Source organism: Apteryx rowi, unplaced genomic scaffold (assembly GCF_003343035.1).
Source record: "Apteryx rowi isolate R43461 unplaced genomic scaffold, aptRow1 scaffold_368, whole genome shotgun sequence".
Classification (NCBI taxonomy): domain Eukaryota; kingdom Metazoa; phylum Chordata; class Aves; order Apterygiformes; family Apterygidae; genus Apteryx; species Apteryx rowi.
This window is the reverse complement of record NW_020450174.1, coordinates 49,918-66,712: the sequence shown is the minus strand read 5'-3', so window position 1 is coordinate 66,712 and position 16,795 is coordinate 49,918. Positions and strand designations below refer to the sequence as shown.

General features: G+C 41.4%; 1 protein-coding gene across 2 annotated transcripts in view; it reads left to right on the top strand.

The window, feature by feature from the left end:
* The first annotated feature begins 1,004 nt into the window (after positions 1–1,004).
* Positions 1,005–16,795, top strand: part of TSNAX (translin associated factor X) — a 23,149-nt gene continuing 7,358 nt past the window's right edge. The window contains exons 1-4 of one of the 2 annotated variants that reach the window (XM_026073401.1): positions 1,005–1,083; positions 3,133–3,240; positions 4,492–4,606; positions 6,206–6,336. In XM_026073401.1, coding sequence (XP_025929186.1) covers positions 1,068–1,083; positions 3,133–3,240; positions 4,492–4,606; positions 6,206–6,336 — 370 coding nt within the window. In that variant the 5' untranslated portion in view covers positions 1,005–1,067. Of the gene's footprint in view, positions 1,084–1,295; positions 1,445–3,132; positions 3,241–4,491; positions 4,607–6,205; positions 6,337–16,795 lie in introns of those variants that run through there. The other variant, XM_026073402.1, reaches the window with a different exon arrangement.

Sequence of the window (16,795 nt, the reverse complement as noted above, 5' to 3'; positions counted from 1 at the left end):
AAGGGAGCAGCTCAGACGCGGGGTGTGGAAGACCAACGCCCACATCCAGCGAGGGTACTTCCTCCTGGGAGAAGGGGCTCAGCTCTTGGGTCTCCCCACAGCCCTGCCTTGGTTCCCAGCGTCCCAGGGGTGGGTGCTACCTCCCTGGTTTCCTCGGGGGTCATCAGCTAGCTCGAGTCTCGTTTTGCGCCACGCTCCTGTGTTTCCTGGGACTTTTGCCACGGGAAGTGCCCAGCCCAACACGACCCTTCCTCCTCCGGGCGGGGGTCTGGGAGGGAGCTGCTCAGGCGCGGGGGCCTGGAGACTGGTCTGCGGGGCGGTGGGCCCGGAGGGGCCCCGACCTGCTGCGGGGCAGGCACTCTCAGCGCTTTCTTCAACCGCGTGCTCCCAAGCGCAGCAGCAGTGCGATATTCGGGCAGTGAAAGGGAGGTGCCGTGTAACACCCTTGTCTCCTGGAAGCCCCCCAGGCAAAGCAGCAACGCCGCTCGGGGCAAGGCGCCGTGGCCACGGCGGGTTGAAGTCGCTGACAGTGTGACGCAAAACCTCCTAGATTTGGGGTTTGCCGTCTTTGCTGGTTTACTGGGCGGCGGAATCCCGTCAGCCCCGCCTGCCGCCCCCTAACGCTGCCGCGCGGGACCCGGGAAAGGAGGGCAGGGCCGCTCCCCCCCGCTCTCACGTGGCAGCCCAGCCCGAAGGACTACATTTCCCAGCATGCCACAGGCGCGCGAGGCCCCACGGCGGAGCCTCAGCGTAGCTGCCCCAAGAGGCGCCTGCTCGAAAGCGCGGCCCAGCTCCGGGCGCTACTCCGATTTCGCGGGGAGCAAGGGCAGATATCACCCTCCGCGCCGCCACAGCTCTGCACCGCGCCGCCCTCGCCGTGGTCGCAGTGCCGGCGGGCGTCGCCGAGGTGGCGCCTTTCTGTCAGGCACCCGTGCGGGGCGCCCGTCCGTGGCGCTGTAGGGGCGGGGCAGCAGCAGGGGGGCGGGCGTCACGGCGGGGGCCTGGCGGCGCGCGGAGCGGAAGCGGGTTGCCGGGGACACGCGGCCTGGCTCGGCGGCGGCACCGACATGAGCAGCAAAGAAGGTACCGGCGGCGGCGGCCCGCGCCTCCCTCGCTGTGCTCCTGGGCCCGGCCGTGGCGGCGGAGCGGGGAGCCGCTGTGGCGCGCAGGGGTGCGGGCGGCGCCTGGCGCCGGGGCTGGCCGGTGCGGTGCGGTGCGGCGCGGCGCGGCGCGGCAGGGTCTCGCCGCCGCCGCCGCCCCTTGGCCAGCGCTGGCGTTGCGCGGGGCCGGTGCAGCTCCCTGAGCCAGCAGGAAACGAGTTCCATGAGGAAAGGAGTGAGGGGCTGGAGCCGCCCGAAGCGGGGCGGAGGTGGGACCCTCCGCAGTGAACTACTTGGCCCCTTCAACTGTGTTGTCAAATTGTAGTCTTGTACTTTTTTTGCAGGTATTGTTGTCTCTGTGTTTGGGTGTTACAGATGTATCTATGGATATAGTGTAGAAATCTTCATCTTTGCAGATAAAAACAGTTGTTATAGCAAAAAAATGAATTATTAGGCCTTTAAAGGGCTTGTAGCAGTAGCTAACCATACTCGCTTTGCTGCCTGTGTGATGTATTGGTCCAGGAAATCTCACAGACCTCCCTTTTAGCCAGGAAACAGGCTCTTTGGCTAGGAAACTTTTTTTTAAAAATTAAGTTGCTATTAATGCAGTCTGTGGTTTTCTGATAGTCAGGTTGTTGGTTGTGTAGTAGAACCTCTTTTTTCTCTCTCTCTGTCCCTCCATTTTTCTCCCTTTTTCTCCCTTCTTCCACCCCCAGCAGGCCTGTTTTTTTTTTTTCCTGTAGCTCATTATGACGTATCCAATATTTGGAAAACTGCAGAGAGTTTAATTCTCTGTAGCATTTTGAAGGTTGTGTTTGTAATGTTTTCAACTGCTACAGGAAAAACAAAACCTTGAACTTGTGTCTTTACAGAAGAGAAGGAAAAAATGATTTTCACTTTCCTCTTTTAGAATGTAACTACACCCACTTCTGGTTTTGGTTTGATAATAATAAACAATTAAATGGAAACATCTTAAAATCTAGTGTTCTTCTGTAATTTCTAAGTGGCTTCCTTTCCTTTTTCTTCTAAGGAAATTAATAGAACTCCATGCATACCAAAAAGGTATGCTTGTAGGTAAGGTTTTGGTAAATTTTGGCCACTGCCAGGAGCACAGAACTTAAAGCTGTCACAAAAGGGAGGTAGTGAGAGGGAGGAACAGTTGAGATATGAATGACTGAATGAGTCAGTCTTAGATGAAGGAAGGACAAAAGGAAGAAACAGCACAAAGTATAAGTCAGTAGTAAAACACAATCCAAAAGAGATTCTTTTTTTTTTTAATAAGGGTTTGAAAATGGAGACTAAGGAAGAAACATATAAGCCCAGTTGTAGAGAACAGCTTTGTCAAAGTGAGAAGAGAAGAAACTGATGAATGGGCAGAGTGTAAGGACCTAGAGATGCCAAACCGCCGAAGATTACCTTGAATAGTTTTTAATGATAGTCTACTTAAATTATCCCTTCAGTTCTTTTCTGATTACTGAAGCCCCATAACATAAATAATCACAGTAATGAAATGCTTTCAGTACTTTTACATTAATATGACTCCTGTCATGCTGAACATTTAAAATAATTTCTAAGAAAAGCCATGGACTAATCCTGTAGGCCCTTGCTCGCACAAGAAGTTCCATGATTAGGCCTTAACTGCAAGTCCCCTTGCTTTGCCATCCGAGTGGGATGCAACCATTCCCTTACAGACAGGAAACTTAATGGGTCATGAAGGCCTTAAAAAAAAGGGCATGGGGTCCTATCATACTCATCTATTGAGATCAGTAGCGGTTTTTCTAACTTTCACTGGAAAAGTGGTGGAGCAGGTGCCTTGCTAATGACAAGATGATGTCAGTTAGTGATGTCTCATACAGTAACCTTTACAGTTAAGTTCATGCAGTTATCTTATTGTACCCTGTAAAATATGGATAGAATTGGAAATGCTCTGAAGAGAGCCTTGCAATGCTGCTCATGCTGTGCCGAAATTGGTTAGATTTTACGTATACTTTTTTTGTGTGTGCTTTCTTTCTTTATTTTCTTTTATTACTAGGATCAGGTGGGTTCAGAAAACGAAAGCATGACAATTTTCCACATGGCCAAAGAAGAGAGGAAAAAGAGAATGTTAATCCATCATCAGCTTTGATGATGTCTTTTAAATGTAAGTAAGAATTTGAAAAACTAGATTATAAAAACGTGCAGTATAGAATTTGCTAGGAATGATGTATTTAGTGATGGGATAAACCACCTTTCTCTGAGAAGAAATTTGAAACTAGATGGGCACATACGCTTTTATACTTCAGAGGACTGATATGCGGGACATAAATTACAATTCTATGAGTATCTGTTAACAGTTTATTTAGAGAAATCATGATCTAAAAATGTTATTGTTATCTGTGAAGCATTCATAATATCTTCACTGTGATAACCAATTACACTTCCTCACTTTTCTATTTGTTCATTTTAGTTAGGCAGAAAGAACTTACATCAGTAAGTTGGAAGTGTTCTTTCAAATGATTGATCTCATCTTGCTTTTGTACTTTAATTCTTATGGAGTATTAAAATCACTTGACTTTTGATCCAGTCTAGCTTTTCTATGAAATACAACTATTCTTTTTACTAATCTGTGTATTTTCAACAGCAAATGTGCTTGCCTTAGTCAAATGCTTATTTTTCTTGTTATTGTTGTTTTTTTATTTTTAGAGAATGGTTAATCTTCTTTACTAATAATTGTGGAGTTTTGTGTGTGGATTTATTTCTTCCTGCATTTGTGTGAAAGTTGAAGTTAGCTTTGCGAACAACAGTATTGCAGAACTGATTTTATTAGTTAAAACAAATATTTTATGAGTGTTTAGGCTGCCTTAAAACTTTGTCAGGGTTGATGTGTATTTAAACCTGATTTATTAAGCAAAAGTAGTAATAAATGCACTTGATAAATTAACAGCTTTTTTGCTGTTCAGGACTGATGATTCAAAGATGCATAGTTGCCTGAAGATGGAGGTTGGTGTGTTGTACAGTTTTTCAGTGGTCCTTGAGCAAGTTGTATTCAAAGAGCTGAAATCACATAAAGGTCCCTGCATGCTTGTGAGTGCTCTGCTTGGCACATAGTTACACTGTATGGCTCATCATGCTCTGTTCAGAGATGATTTCGTGTCTTTGCTCAGCGTGAAATGTGCTTAGAGCGTGGGCTGTGGTGCTGCTCAGCAGTGCTGGCAGATGGTAGGTGGTGGCGACCTTGGCCACTGTGCCCCATGCAGGAGAAGCTGCCTCACCCACTCTGGGAAAAAGGCACCCCAAGGGAAAGGCCAGTGGGGTGAGGGCCAGCAGCAGTTACTGTAACACAGGCTCTCTGCTCTTCTGCACTGTATGCGCATGATAACCATGCTTGTTACTGCTATCATTGACTCTGCAGCGTTTCAACTGGAGCTTGACACCAGACATGATAAATATGAACGGCTTGTGAAGCTCAGTCGTGATATAACTATTGAAAGCAAAAGAACGATATTTCTGCTCCACAGGTTTACCAGGTAAGTTATGCTGTTTATGAAGACTTCTATGCTCATCTAGAAGCTGCCTTGCAGTGTTCTCTGTATTTGTGAAGAACAGCTGCAATGTTCTCTTAAGAGGGACTCGATTAACTTTCATAAGCATCCTTTAGGGTGGTTGTGAGCTAATGAATGCACACTCCAGTTAGAGAATTAAAAGATGCTAGCTGAAGTTTCTTAGTTGTCTTTATTGAAGTATCAAAGAGGATCAGAGCAGGAGAATATAGCAGGGGAAGAGAGCTCTCCAGCTTCCAGCACGCTGGAAGAGAAGAGCGGGAAGAGGTGAACATACACCCTTCCTTCAAGTTAGTTGCTTTTGCAGTTGCTTCCCCATTTTGGTTTTTGTAGTCCCACCTTAGCTCATCAATGCAAAAGGGAGGGGACCTGGGTTCTGCAACCTAAGAGGCTTTTGTGCAAAGTTTCCATGTGTTCTGTCCCCTCATGAGCTTTCAAGCAATTATCAGAAGTGGCATATGAAATGGAAGAATAACAGGAAAATTTGAAGCTTTCCAGAGCCTCTTGTACAAATGTTACTTTATATTTCAGATACAGTCTTACATGTAACAGCTGTAGCAACTCCCCTTGTTCCCCCCCCCCAACTACTTTTTGCTACCTACCCATGCAGTTCTGCTATGTTAGTAACTATATGAATACATTTATAAATAGGGGGTAGGAAGTTGCCCTCTTTTTAACTTTGTCTTGTTATGAAAAGAAGTATTGTGGTAATTTCAGTAACCACCACAGCCTTGATTGTGAATAGCTGCTCCCTCTACAGGGGCTAGATATGCTGGGAACTGGTAGAGGAAAGAGCAGCAGCAAAAAAAAAAAAATCCTTTACTCTGAATTTTAGATTCCTGTTTTGTAAGAAAATTCCCATTTTCCTGAGAATGGGAGCTTTCCATGCTGTGTTCCTACTTCCCTCTCCTTTTCTTTCAGCCACTATTGTGGCTTTACTTTCAGAATCTCTTTGCTTTTAAATGCTTTTTCAAGACCAATCTATGAGTAGTCCCAAAATATATTGTAAACCTAATATGGCCAGCAGATTATTTGGGAGGGGGGAGTTCAAAGGATATTAGATAAACTAAAGTTTAAATGCCACATATATATTGTGGATGTGGGTGAGATATTTCAGCTGTTCCTTAATAGCACAGTCCACAATTACTTTCTAAAAAAATCACATGTGAAGTAGATCATGTGTGCTCTATAATGTATTGCAAAATATTAAATTTTTTTTAGAAGTTAGACTTCTGCAAATACTGCCTGTTTTCTAGAATACTTTTTTGAAGCCTTTGTGCGTGTTTCTCATTGCTCTTAAGTAACAGTTAAGATTATAGTCTGGAGAAAGAACCACGCTGCCAAAACTGTGTGGTTGATTATCTTCATAGCAAGAGGGAAGTGCTTCAGAATCTACAATAGGTATCAATGAAAGCTAATCAAACTTTCTTATTCCAATATGTTCTTAATTTTTTCCTGATGTAATTGAATATGTATTGGTTAGTAAAAGAGAAAATGTGTAGTATCTTTTAACTATTTGCTTATATTCTGAAGGCAGCTATTTCAATTTCTGTTTTATGATTGCAGTGCTCCCAATGGTGAAGAAATATTAAATGAATCTGAAGCCAAGTTAGATGCTGTCAGACGGAAGATTAAGCAGGTTGCACAAGAACTGATGGGAGAAGACATGTATCAGTTCCACAGAGCTATATCTCCAGGTAAATTATGCCAAAATAGGAAAAGTATGCTATTTTGGACTAAAATATGTTTCTTTACCTAGCAGTGGTTCACCTTCATGCAGCAGGTCTAAATTTTTCACATGCCTACAGCTAAATCAGGACTTACATTCATCTTTGTTGTCAAAGTCAGCACTGGTACAGGACAGACTATGGCTCCACAGTCTTTTCAGCATTGCGGCTAGACAGGGATTTGAATGGGATCCTGCACCTGGGGCAGTTTGGAGCCTGACCTAAACTGAAATTGGTAGTAGTTTTCACAAATGTGCTAGGCAGTCATCTTTGACTGAGAGGGGTATGTGCAAGATATCCATTTACCCCAGCTGAAGGGTTATAATTTCTGTTAGGAGAGTGGGAGTGACTAAATTGTGAAATTATCCTATTGTGAATTGTTCAAGTTCCCAAATTAAAATCCTTGGATTAGTGTTCTCTTTCTTCTGAAGACTCGCAATGTGCTTCTCTCTCATAGTGTTCAAGCATTAAATCACAGTGTAAATCTGTTTCAATCACATCTCCTTCTATGTTAGGCCTTGTTTGTGGTGACATTTGAGTAAAATCTGCATCTGCTTCTTTAACATCTTGGTCAAATTATCTTGGTCAAAGTATAAAGTGTCTCACATTTATCAAATCTTGTTTTAAATGTATTGAAATCCTGTATGTCTTTCCTTGTTCAGGCAAGACTTCTCTTCAGTTGAGGAGAGCTGAAGATTTGCCCTGAATGATTGAATTGTTTAAAAATATCCTTAGGATTGTTTTGCAAACTAGCAGCAGATATATCTATAAAGAGATGTAATTTACAAAACATACAGTGCAACAGGTTAACATATTCTTATGTCTGTGAACTTAAGCTTGTATAAGAGTAACACAATTCTTAAGTGAAAGGTAAGTTTGACGCTTCTGAACTGGAAGGAGCTTGCCATGCTGCAGTCTTCAATGGCTAATTCAGTTACACAGTCCTTTTACCTGTGATGTATTTGTTTATTCAAATTACATATGCATATTTACTCTCAGAAAAGCCAGTTAGAATCAGTTTGCATTTTGCTGCCATTTTAACTCAGTACTGTAATGAGGCAAGGAAAAGTAAAACAAGACAGTTCAAAACTCTGACGCTACTGCAAGGTAAATTCCCTCAGACTGTGAATGATGCTGGTCCAAATATATCTTGTTCTTGCTGAAAATCTGTTTGGATTCTCCTGTTAAGTACTGCTTATAAAAGCTGCGACTCCTTGCATTCAGCGTATAGGTGTTTGAACTGGTAACCACTATGAGCAAAATTTAAAAGCTTCACTGAGACTTGTAAACCTTGTCAGAATAACTTATGAGACCTGTAATCCCATGTGGCTCCACATATCGTTCTTTGTTATCTATATAACGACAGCTTTTGAGGTGTAGTAGAAGTTTATGGGTCTTTGTGAGACCTTGTGGTAGAAGCTGTTGGCCTTGACACCTGAGTAAAATTGTTGCTGGGTAATGAGCTACCATGCATCAGCTGCTTTGCAAGAATTGTCTGTCTGTCTTTTCTTGGTATGTGGTTCGCCATGAGTAAATTCAAAGTGGTGTACCTACCTCTTTCATTGAAGGGGAGGTTACCTCGAATTAGCTTGCATTTATCTCACGCATAACTGTGTATGCCTACATAGCAGACATATGGAAACTCCATAATCCCGTGATAACTTCTGTATGTACCCATGTCCTATAAAGCAAATGAGCAAACTTGACGCTACCTCCAGATTTTCTCCTCTTAGTAAATAAATTACTAGTTTTAGTTTTTAAAAAAATACATCCTTGCCAACTTGAAGTCAGGCTTTTACATAAAACGTATGTAAACTTAAGTTAGCAGTAGCAACCTGTAACTAAAGAAACTAATGAAAAAAATTTTCTCTGTTCAGGTTTGCTTTGCTTACTCGGTAAACATTAATACACAGCTACACTGATTCTTTTTATAATCAATTTCTGATTTGCATAAAGATCCTTATAAATATCAGAATGGAGCTGGATAAACTGTTTACAAAGCAACTGAAAATACACTTTCAGAAAAAATTCAATATTTCTAAAACTTTTCCCCAGTGTTTTAAACCTGTCTCATAAAATGATTAAGATATATTTGTCTATTGTAGAGCAGGCCAAATTACTATGGACTTCTGTTAGAGGAAGTTAGAGGCCTGCTGCCCTTGGATGATGACTCAGTGCCTCCACAGCTGCAAGGCACATCCCCACCACTTGAACGTGATTTAGAGCAGAGGGAGATTGTCACAGAACTGAAGAATTTTCTCAAGAGCCTGAATCTTATTGACTTCTCTAGGCAAAAAGAAAGGAAGGCAAAGAGGTGTCAGTGCATTGAATCATAAGGGGGAGCAGAAGTAGAGTCCACTCCCCATCCTTCCTGTTGATCAGGTGTGCAGTCTTTCAAACAAATGCCTGAACTCTGTAGTTTTGTGGACTGATACAAAAGATAGAAATATGCAGCCTCAATTGCATTTCTAGAGCGACTGTAAGTTGCATTGATTGGAGTGGGATTTCTTGGAGTAACAAATGGGTAATGGCTGTGCTTTTACCTTTTTTCCTTTACTTTCTCATGAGTCAGTGGCAAGTCTGTAGTCTCCTCAATTGCAACATACTGCCTGGCCCTGAGATCTCCCAGTTGTTTCCGTAATTAGGTAACTCTTGCCTCATTAAGAAGACTGGATATAAAATCCAGCTGAAATACAGTGGCCTTTGTTCCATTTCTGTAGACCATCCACAGTGTCTGCTTTAGTTCTGGCTCTTCTACATGATGTGCTTCTGAGGGGAGTTTGTGCCAGCTAGTGTCCATCATGCATTTTCTGTAAGGGATTGCGTTCAAATATATGCATTTATTACTGAGAAGACAGGCAATGCTTTCAGACCTGCTCTAAATGAGCTCATGTGCATGGTAAGTACAAAATGCAAATTTTTTCCTAAGCTTTACTCTCACCTTGTTCACTGAATGTTCCACTCTCCAGTTAGCCTTAGGGATGACAAAAAGGGACGTGCAGGCTTTGAGACTTGCAGGTCTTGACCATGCTGAAGCTGGGCTCAAGGAGGTGGCAAAGATGTAGAGATTCTTGCTGTCAGGATTATGAAACTGAGATAGAAAACCTACAGGCATAAAGAGTGAAGGGGCAGTTAGATAACTTTTCATATAAATAGTGTTGGTAGAAAAAAAGACTTTTAGTTGGGAGGAAAAAATCATGACAGGGTTTAAAATGTTGCTTTTGGATTTGTGTTTTTAAGTCTGGAGTTCTTAATTGTTGCTTTGCTTTTTCACAGTGAAATAGCTTGCATGCCTTTTTGAAAATTAGTGTAGCTACGAAGAATGCTAGATCTTTTCCCTTTATATATTTTCCAGAGTTGTAAGTCTTGACCTTCCATTAACCTAGTTCTCAATTCTGATTTATATTTTTAAAAAATTCTGGAGAACAAGTTAAAAAAAAACTTGATGAACAAAAAAGTTGCAGTTAAAAAAAACTAAAGAGACATCTATGTCCTATATCTCAAAAGCAGCATGTCCAATCAGCCTCGAACTTCCTAAAAATATTCTCTTTTGTCTTGAAACCAAACATGAGACATCCTCCTGTTCCCCACCCTACCTCTCCCAGGAAGAATAAAAGGGATCAAAACTGGACTTATAATGGAAACCATCTAAGCAGACTTAATTGAGGAGTCATGACTGTGGCTGCATAATAAAGCTGCCTAATACATATTTTATTCAGTATAATAACTGTTAGTCTATAAATAGAACAGTGCTATGAGTATAATGCTTGGGAATATTGTTTGCCACTTGTAATTGTTAAATGCTTTTTTTGGGGTTACTCCAAACAGTTGTTCTTTTGACTTGAAGATAAAACAATTCTGGCAGAGCACTAAAGGAGTTTCATGCTTTCCCTCATTAAGAATAGTGCTAATGGCACGCAGGACATTTCCCCAAAGGACACTTGCATGAGCTCAAACACTGAGTATAGCACTAATTGAACAACAACAAAAACTGATGACTGTTTTCTACACATTTCTTAACAGTACAGATTGTCCCAGGGGATGGTTAAACAAGCAAACAAAGAGATACTGAAATAATGAAGTCTTTTTTTAATGTAGGGCTCTTCATTTGTTGTGTTAGAACGTTCTGCTTTGTTGATATTTTTAAAGCTTTACTATTTGTAATATAGAATTCCTGCTCCTTTGCCCCACTTTGCAGTGTATACCTTATATATCCTGTGAGGAAATGTGTACTGTTTCTTTAAAATTCTTGTGAGACACCGTGGAAGAAAAGGGCTGCAAAAGATTGTGTGAATTAATGAAGCAGAGGGAAGAAACTTTTCAGGATTTTCTATTTATATTATATGTATATTTAACTCTAATAAAATATTATGGTAAAATATCAATAGGAAACAGCAAAGACCTGTATGAGCCTTAAAGACATGGAAGTGTATGCTCTGTAAAGTGTTAGAATTTGTGGAAATATTCTAAGTATCACCTAAATCCACTCTGCATACATGTAACAACACTGCATATGCATGTAACACTTGTGTAATGCAGAGGTATGAGTAAAAGCAGTGAATTAAGATAGGGTTGCACCATACGTGGGCATTGCATGGAAATGAATGGAATACCTTTTTAACATGATTTGTTAAATCAAATCTCCAGCTGTTTGAAGCCTTACTCAATCTTTTTGTCTGCTAATCGTGAAGGATTGGCGGGCGTGTGAGAAAACTGTAAGACTTCTGAACTGATAGCTATTCTCTATAGGGCAACTAGAGTGAAAACACTCTTAAGAGTGATAGTTCAAGCTGCATGTTGATGTTTTTACAACTAGGCCATCAGATTCTGCTAGGAGCAAGTGTAGGTGTGGTGTTGTCTTTACAGCTGATAGCTGTAAAGATAGCATAAGACAAAACATGGAATTTAAGCCCATATTTCTTTTGGGGCCTCTTCACTAGAATAGTGTAGAGTGATGATAATAGATGTAACTAGAACGTTTGGCTGACCTTTCAGTTGCTGTGTGCCTGTGCTAGCAGTAGTGGTGAATGGAGTGGTTTGCACACAGAAGCTCATTAGCTCTTTGTCATGTCTGCACTTGCTCTGAATAGGATTAGATGATGAGGCTGTAAAATATCAGCACCTTGTCAAAACTATTGCTCCGTGACTGCTTTTGCTGATGATGATGTGGGAAATTCTGTGTAAAAGTTCAGCATTGACGCAGTCTAGCACATTTATATTGTGCAGACACTATTTGCGTTGTGAGTGGATGGTGTGATGTAGCTTATTCCTGTCTCCTGCCTTATCCCATTTAGAGTCAGTTTAGGGGTCTAATCATACTGTATAAAGCATCGGAAAAATTGTGTTGCTGAGTTGGATGAAGTCAAGGAAGTCTGCATGATTGAGAAGGAAATATTTTGATTGTGCTAGAGTACTGTATTTTAACTTCAGTATCTAGGACCACAAAACATGGTGCCATTAGAAACGCTACGGGAATGGGTGAGGTCTGTCTAAGTAAGACAGATGTAAGTTATTGATTACTTGTTTAAATAATTTGAGGGTTGGGGGGGGGGGTTTGGTATCATATGCAGGATTCTGATTGGAACACAAACTAAAACTACCACATACAGTCTTCTGTAATTTCTACTTTGTTCTTAACCTTTTTCACTCATCTTATGTAATGAACATCTCATACTCAAGGTATGCTAGGTACCTTTCCATATATATGTATTTCTAAAATAAATCAGTTAAGAACAGTTCTACATACCAGAAACAGTAGAAGTAGAACAATATTTTCTTCTTAAAGTTTAAAAACTAATAAAAATGGATGATGTATTTAATTGTATGTTAGGATATAAAGGAAAAGCATTTTACTGCATGAGGAAGGTATAATGAATTATTGTAAACGTCTCACCCAGGAAGAGACTTAAATACACCTAAAACTTAAAAGGAAAGATATCCATGAAGGAAGCAATCAGATTTCTGAAAGATGGTGGGAGAACATAATAACACAGGAACAGGATGTAGCTGAAGAATTAAAGTTCATCTCCTTGCAGTTGTGGGTGAGAGGTAAGATGCCAGAAATGGAAACAAAGTTTCCTGATGATACTGAAAAAATTAATGGAATTTGCAGTGAATAAGCTGATGTTTATCAGACCTAATTTTGTTAGTTTTTCTGTTTAATCACCAAGTATGTTTAAAAAAAAAATTTAGTCAAACTGATTTTCCTCACCCTGTAAATTGCTTTTTTGAAACTTGATGCCTTTAGCTTCTTGCATCTTACTGTCCTTTGATTATCTCTGGTTCATGCCTTTTTTCCACGTTCTCCAGGGGAAAGTAAAATGTCAGCAACTGTAAAGCCTCTTTAGTCTTTACTTTCTGCTGTAGTATTTTTGTGTTCATACACAAGAAATTAAAAACACACCTGGGAATAAGAATATGAATTCAGCCATGGCCAAACAGGGCATATTCTGTGTGTTTATCAGCTGATCCCTGAAGGTGCCATTGAGTTGGGCAGCATAAAACTCTAAGAGAAGCTACATAGTTTTCTAAAGATGTATATGGTGGCTTGGGCCAAGCAAAGATTGTCCTTTCATATATGAAGTTTTGCAATATTATTATGGCAAATACTGCAGCTGTTTATTTGGAAACCTGAAATTATGAAGAATTTAATGTATTGTTTGTCTGTAAATTCAGTCTCATAGCTAGTGAATGGAGGAATCCTTGTGCTGTGACTCAGGAGGTTTTTTAGACCTGGCAGCTGTATACATCAGTCATTCACCAAAACTCTGTAGCCTTTACAGTAACCAGTTGCAGGAGGAAAATGAGAGAGGACCAAGAAATATCTATGAAGCTTTTTTGTATTATTGTTTTTCTTTAAATCAGATAGAAGAATGTGTCACAGAGGAACTCCATTCCAGAAAACAAAACTACACAGTATGATTAGATTTTTGTTCTACAGTCATTTAGCAAGAAACAGGGCTTGGTGAATGGTAGTGTACTTTTTTTTTTTTTTTTCAAATTACCTCCCCCAAACTATATTTATGAGGGTAAATGGCCATCATTGGTGCTTTAGACCTGCTGGTGAGTTGGGGCCTTTATGCAGAAACTGCACCATTTTAGAGAGCTTTCACTGGGGTTTGAGCCGTCCAGAGAAGCTGTGTTGCCCTGGGTGCTCTTCCTTCTTTGATCATTACAGAATCACAGAATGGCTGAGGTTGGAAGGGACCTCTGGAGATCATCTAGTCCAACCCCCCTGCTCAAGCAGGGTCACCTAGAGCACGTTGCACAGGATCGCATCCAATCGGGTTTTGAATATCTCCAGAGAAGGAGACTCCGCAACCTCTCTGGGCAACCTGTTCCAGTGCTCTGTCACCCTCACAGTGAAAAAGTTTTTCCTCATGTTCAGATGGAAGTGTCTGTGTTTCAGTTTGTGCCCGTTGCCTCGCGTCCTGTCGCTTGGCACCACTGAAAAGAGTCTGGTCCCATCCTCTCGACACCCTCCCTTCAGATACTTGTACACGTTGATAAGATCTCTTCTCAGCCTTCTCTTCTCCAAGCTAAACAGGCCCAGCTCTCTCAGCCTTTCCTCATAAGAGAGATGCTCCAGTCCCCAATCATCTTTATAGCCCTTCGCTGGACTTGCTCCAGTAGTGCCACATCCCTCTTGTACTGGGGAGCCCAGAACTGGACACAGTACTCCAGCTGTGGCCTCACCAGGGCTGAGTAGAGGGGGAGAATCACCTCCCTCGACCTGCTGGCAACACTCTTCCTCATGCACCCCAGGATGCCATTGGCCTTCTTGGCCATAAGGGCACATTGCTGCCTCATGCTTAACTTGGTGTCCACCAGCACTCCCAGGTCCTTCTCGGCAGAGCTGCTTTCCAGCAGGTCAACCCCCAACCTGTCCTGGTGCATGGGGTTATTCCTCCCCAGGTGCAGGACCCTGCACTTGCCTTTGCTGAACTTCATGAGGTTCCTCTCCGCCCACCTCTCCAGGTCTCTCTGAATGGCAGCACAGCCCTCTGGTGTATCCGCCACTCCTCTCAGTTTTGTATCGTTGGCAAACTTGCTGAGGGTGCACTCTGTGTCTTCATCCAGGTCATTGATGAAGAAGTTGAATAAGACTGGACCCAGTACTGACCCCTGGGGGACACCGCTAGCTACAGGCCTCCAACTAGACTCTGCACCGCTGATCACAACCCTCTGAGCTCTGCCATTCAGCCAGTTCTCAATCCACCTCCTTGTCCACTCATCTAACCCACACTTCCTGAGCTTCCCTATGAGGATGTTATGGGAGACAGTGTCAAAAGCCTTGCTGAAGTCAAGGCAGACAATATCCACTGCTCTCCCCTCATCTACCCAGCCAGGCATTCCATCATAGAAGGCTATCAGATTGGTTAGGCATGATTTCCCCTTGGTGAAGCCATGCTGTCTACTCCTGATCACCTTCTTTTCCTCCACATGCTTGGAGATGGCCTCCAGGATGAGCTGCTCCATCACCTTTGCAGGGATGGAGGTGAGGCTGACTGGCCTGTAGTTCCCTGGGTCCTCCTTCTTGCCCTTTTTGAAGACTGGGGTGACATTGGCTTTCTTCCAGTCTTCAGGCACCTCTCCTGTTCTCCATGACCTTTCAAAGATGATGGAGAGTGGCTTAGCAATGACATCCGCCAGCTCCCTCCCATCGGGGCCCATGGATTTATGGGTGTCAAGTTCGTTGTTTGTTCATTGGCCACACTAGCACTGTTGCTCCTCATGACCTGTTGAAACTTAAACTGACTCGGAGCTTCCTTTCTTTGATATCTTGAACACTTGCCCTCAAGACCATTAGATGGCAAATCTTTCACTACTAACTGAATGATTTTTAAATCTGGATTTCAATTCTCAGCACAGAGCAATAGAAGATACTCAAGAGAGCAGGGAAACCTACTTGTTCACAGTAATACGTATTAGCTAACTACCTAGGAGCAAAGTACAAACTTGTGAATTTCTCATCCAAGATGAGCCATCTGCAGAAAAACATTTGTCATAGGTACATATGTTTCTAATAACAATAACAAAAAAGGTTTGATTGAACTATTTTCCACAATGTGAGGTTAAGCTATTCTCTGCAGTTTTCTACAGGGGTTTTGTGCCTGTTTGGGAAATTAATTTCACTCTTGCAGGCAGTATGCTTATTAAATAGGGAACCTATATTTGTTTCTTTAGTTACTGGGAAAACAGACTAACTTTTGGATCGCTTCTTCCCTAACTTTGTGTGGTTTGGTGGCCTAAACTTTAAGCAAACAAAGTGCAAGCAATGTTAACACTTCAATATCTGAAATGCACCACTTCAACACACAGAGCTAGAACGGAACAGAGCTTCATAGTGGTTATGGATGTATGAAATAGCAATTGACAAACCATTCAGGGCTTGATATGAGAAATTTGCAACAGTTTAACTACTGAAATAATATTTAACCGGTTTGGACAAATCACTGCTAGACATGATATGCATTTTTATTTTAGTCATATTCCATTAGTAATCAGTTCCAGCTAATTAAATATAAGCTTCTCTGACCGTAAGAAACATTCACATCCAGGTTTATACTGATTACTAAATTGATTTCAAAACTGAATTGATAACTGGACCATCTTGCTTATGTGGATGTAGACTGAGCTGCATTTTTTTCTTCCCAGTTCCCTTAAAAATTCAAAGACTTTGTATAGCTCTACTTGGCATAATGACTCAGTATCTGAAGCGTTACTCGGTGAATAGAAATAGTAAGAAAAAGCACTTTTCAAATTTAAAAGTTTTTATGAACATTTTCTCTAGTGCTTTCTCTTTTTTTTTTAAAGTTATTCCCATTGTATAAAATCCATTCTTTGATGGAATTATAATTCTTTTAAACTTTTTTCACAACAGGATGTCCAGATCGTAAGTGTCTCTGAGGATAGCTGGCTCTATACTTTCTCTGTATGCTGTTATAAAATTAACCTTTGACTTCACACTCACAACCAACTAAGCAGCCGTTAGATTGTTTCACTGCCTCAGTTTTAATTTAATTACTTAAGTTTTTACTACTTGTGCCTATAAAGAGAACTGTGAATGTAGGGAAGGCGGTGTTGCAAACTGCAGACAACTCTAAATTGAGGTGACTGAGGTGTGGATTGTGAGTTTCATCTTCATAGAATGCTAACTTTGAAGGATAATGATTTAATATGTGTATTAATACTTTTGAATTTATTGCTTGTACTTCTTTCAGCTCATGTATTTAGTTAATTATTTCCTTATTTTGTTAATTCTCCCTCTCATTGACCAACAAGCTTGTAAAAGTGGTTTCTTTGAAGCTACTGCCCTCCCCATGTTCTGCAGAGTTTAGGAATAAGGGCTTTCTAGTTTAACTTGTTTTTGTCTCTGTTAAGGATTTCCAGAAGAATAAGATTTCCTTTTTTTTTTTTTTTTTTTTTT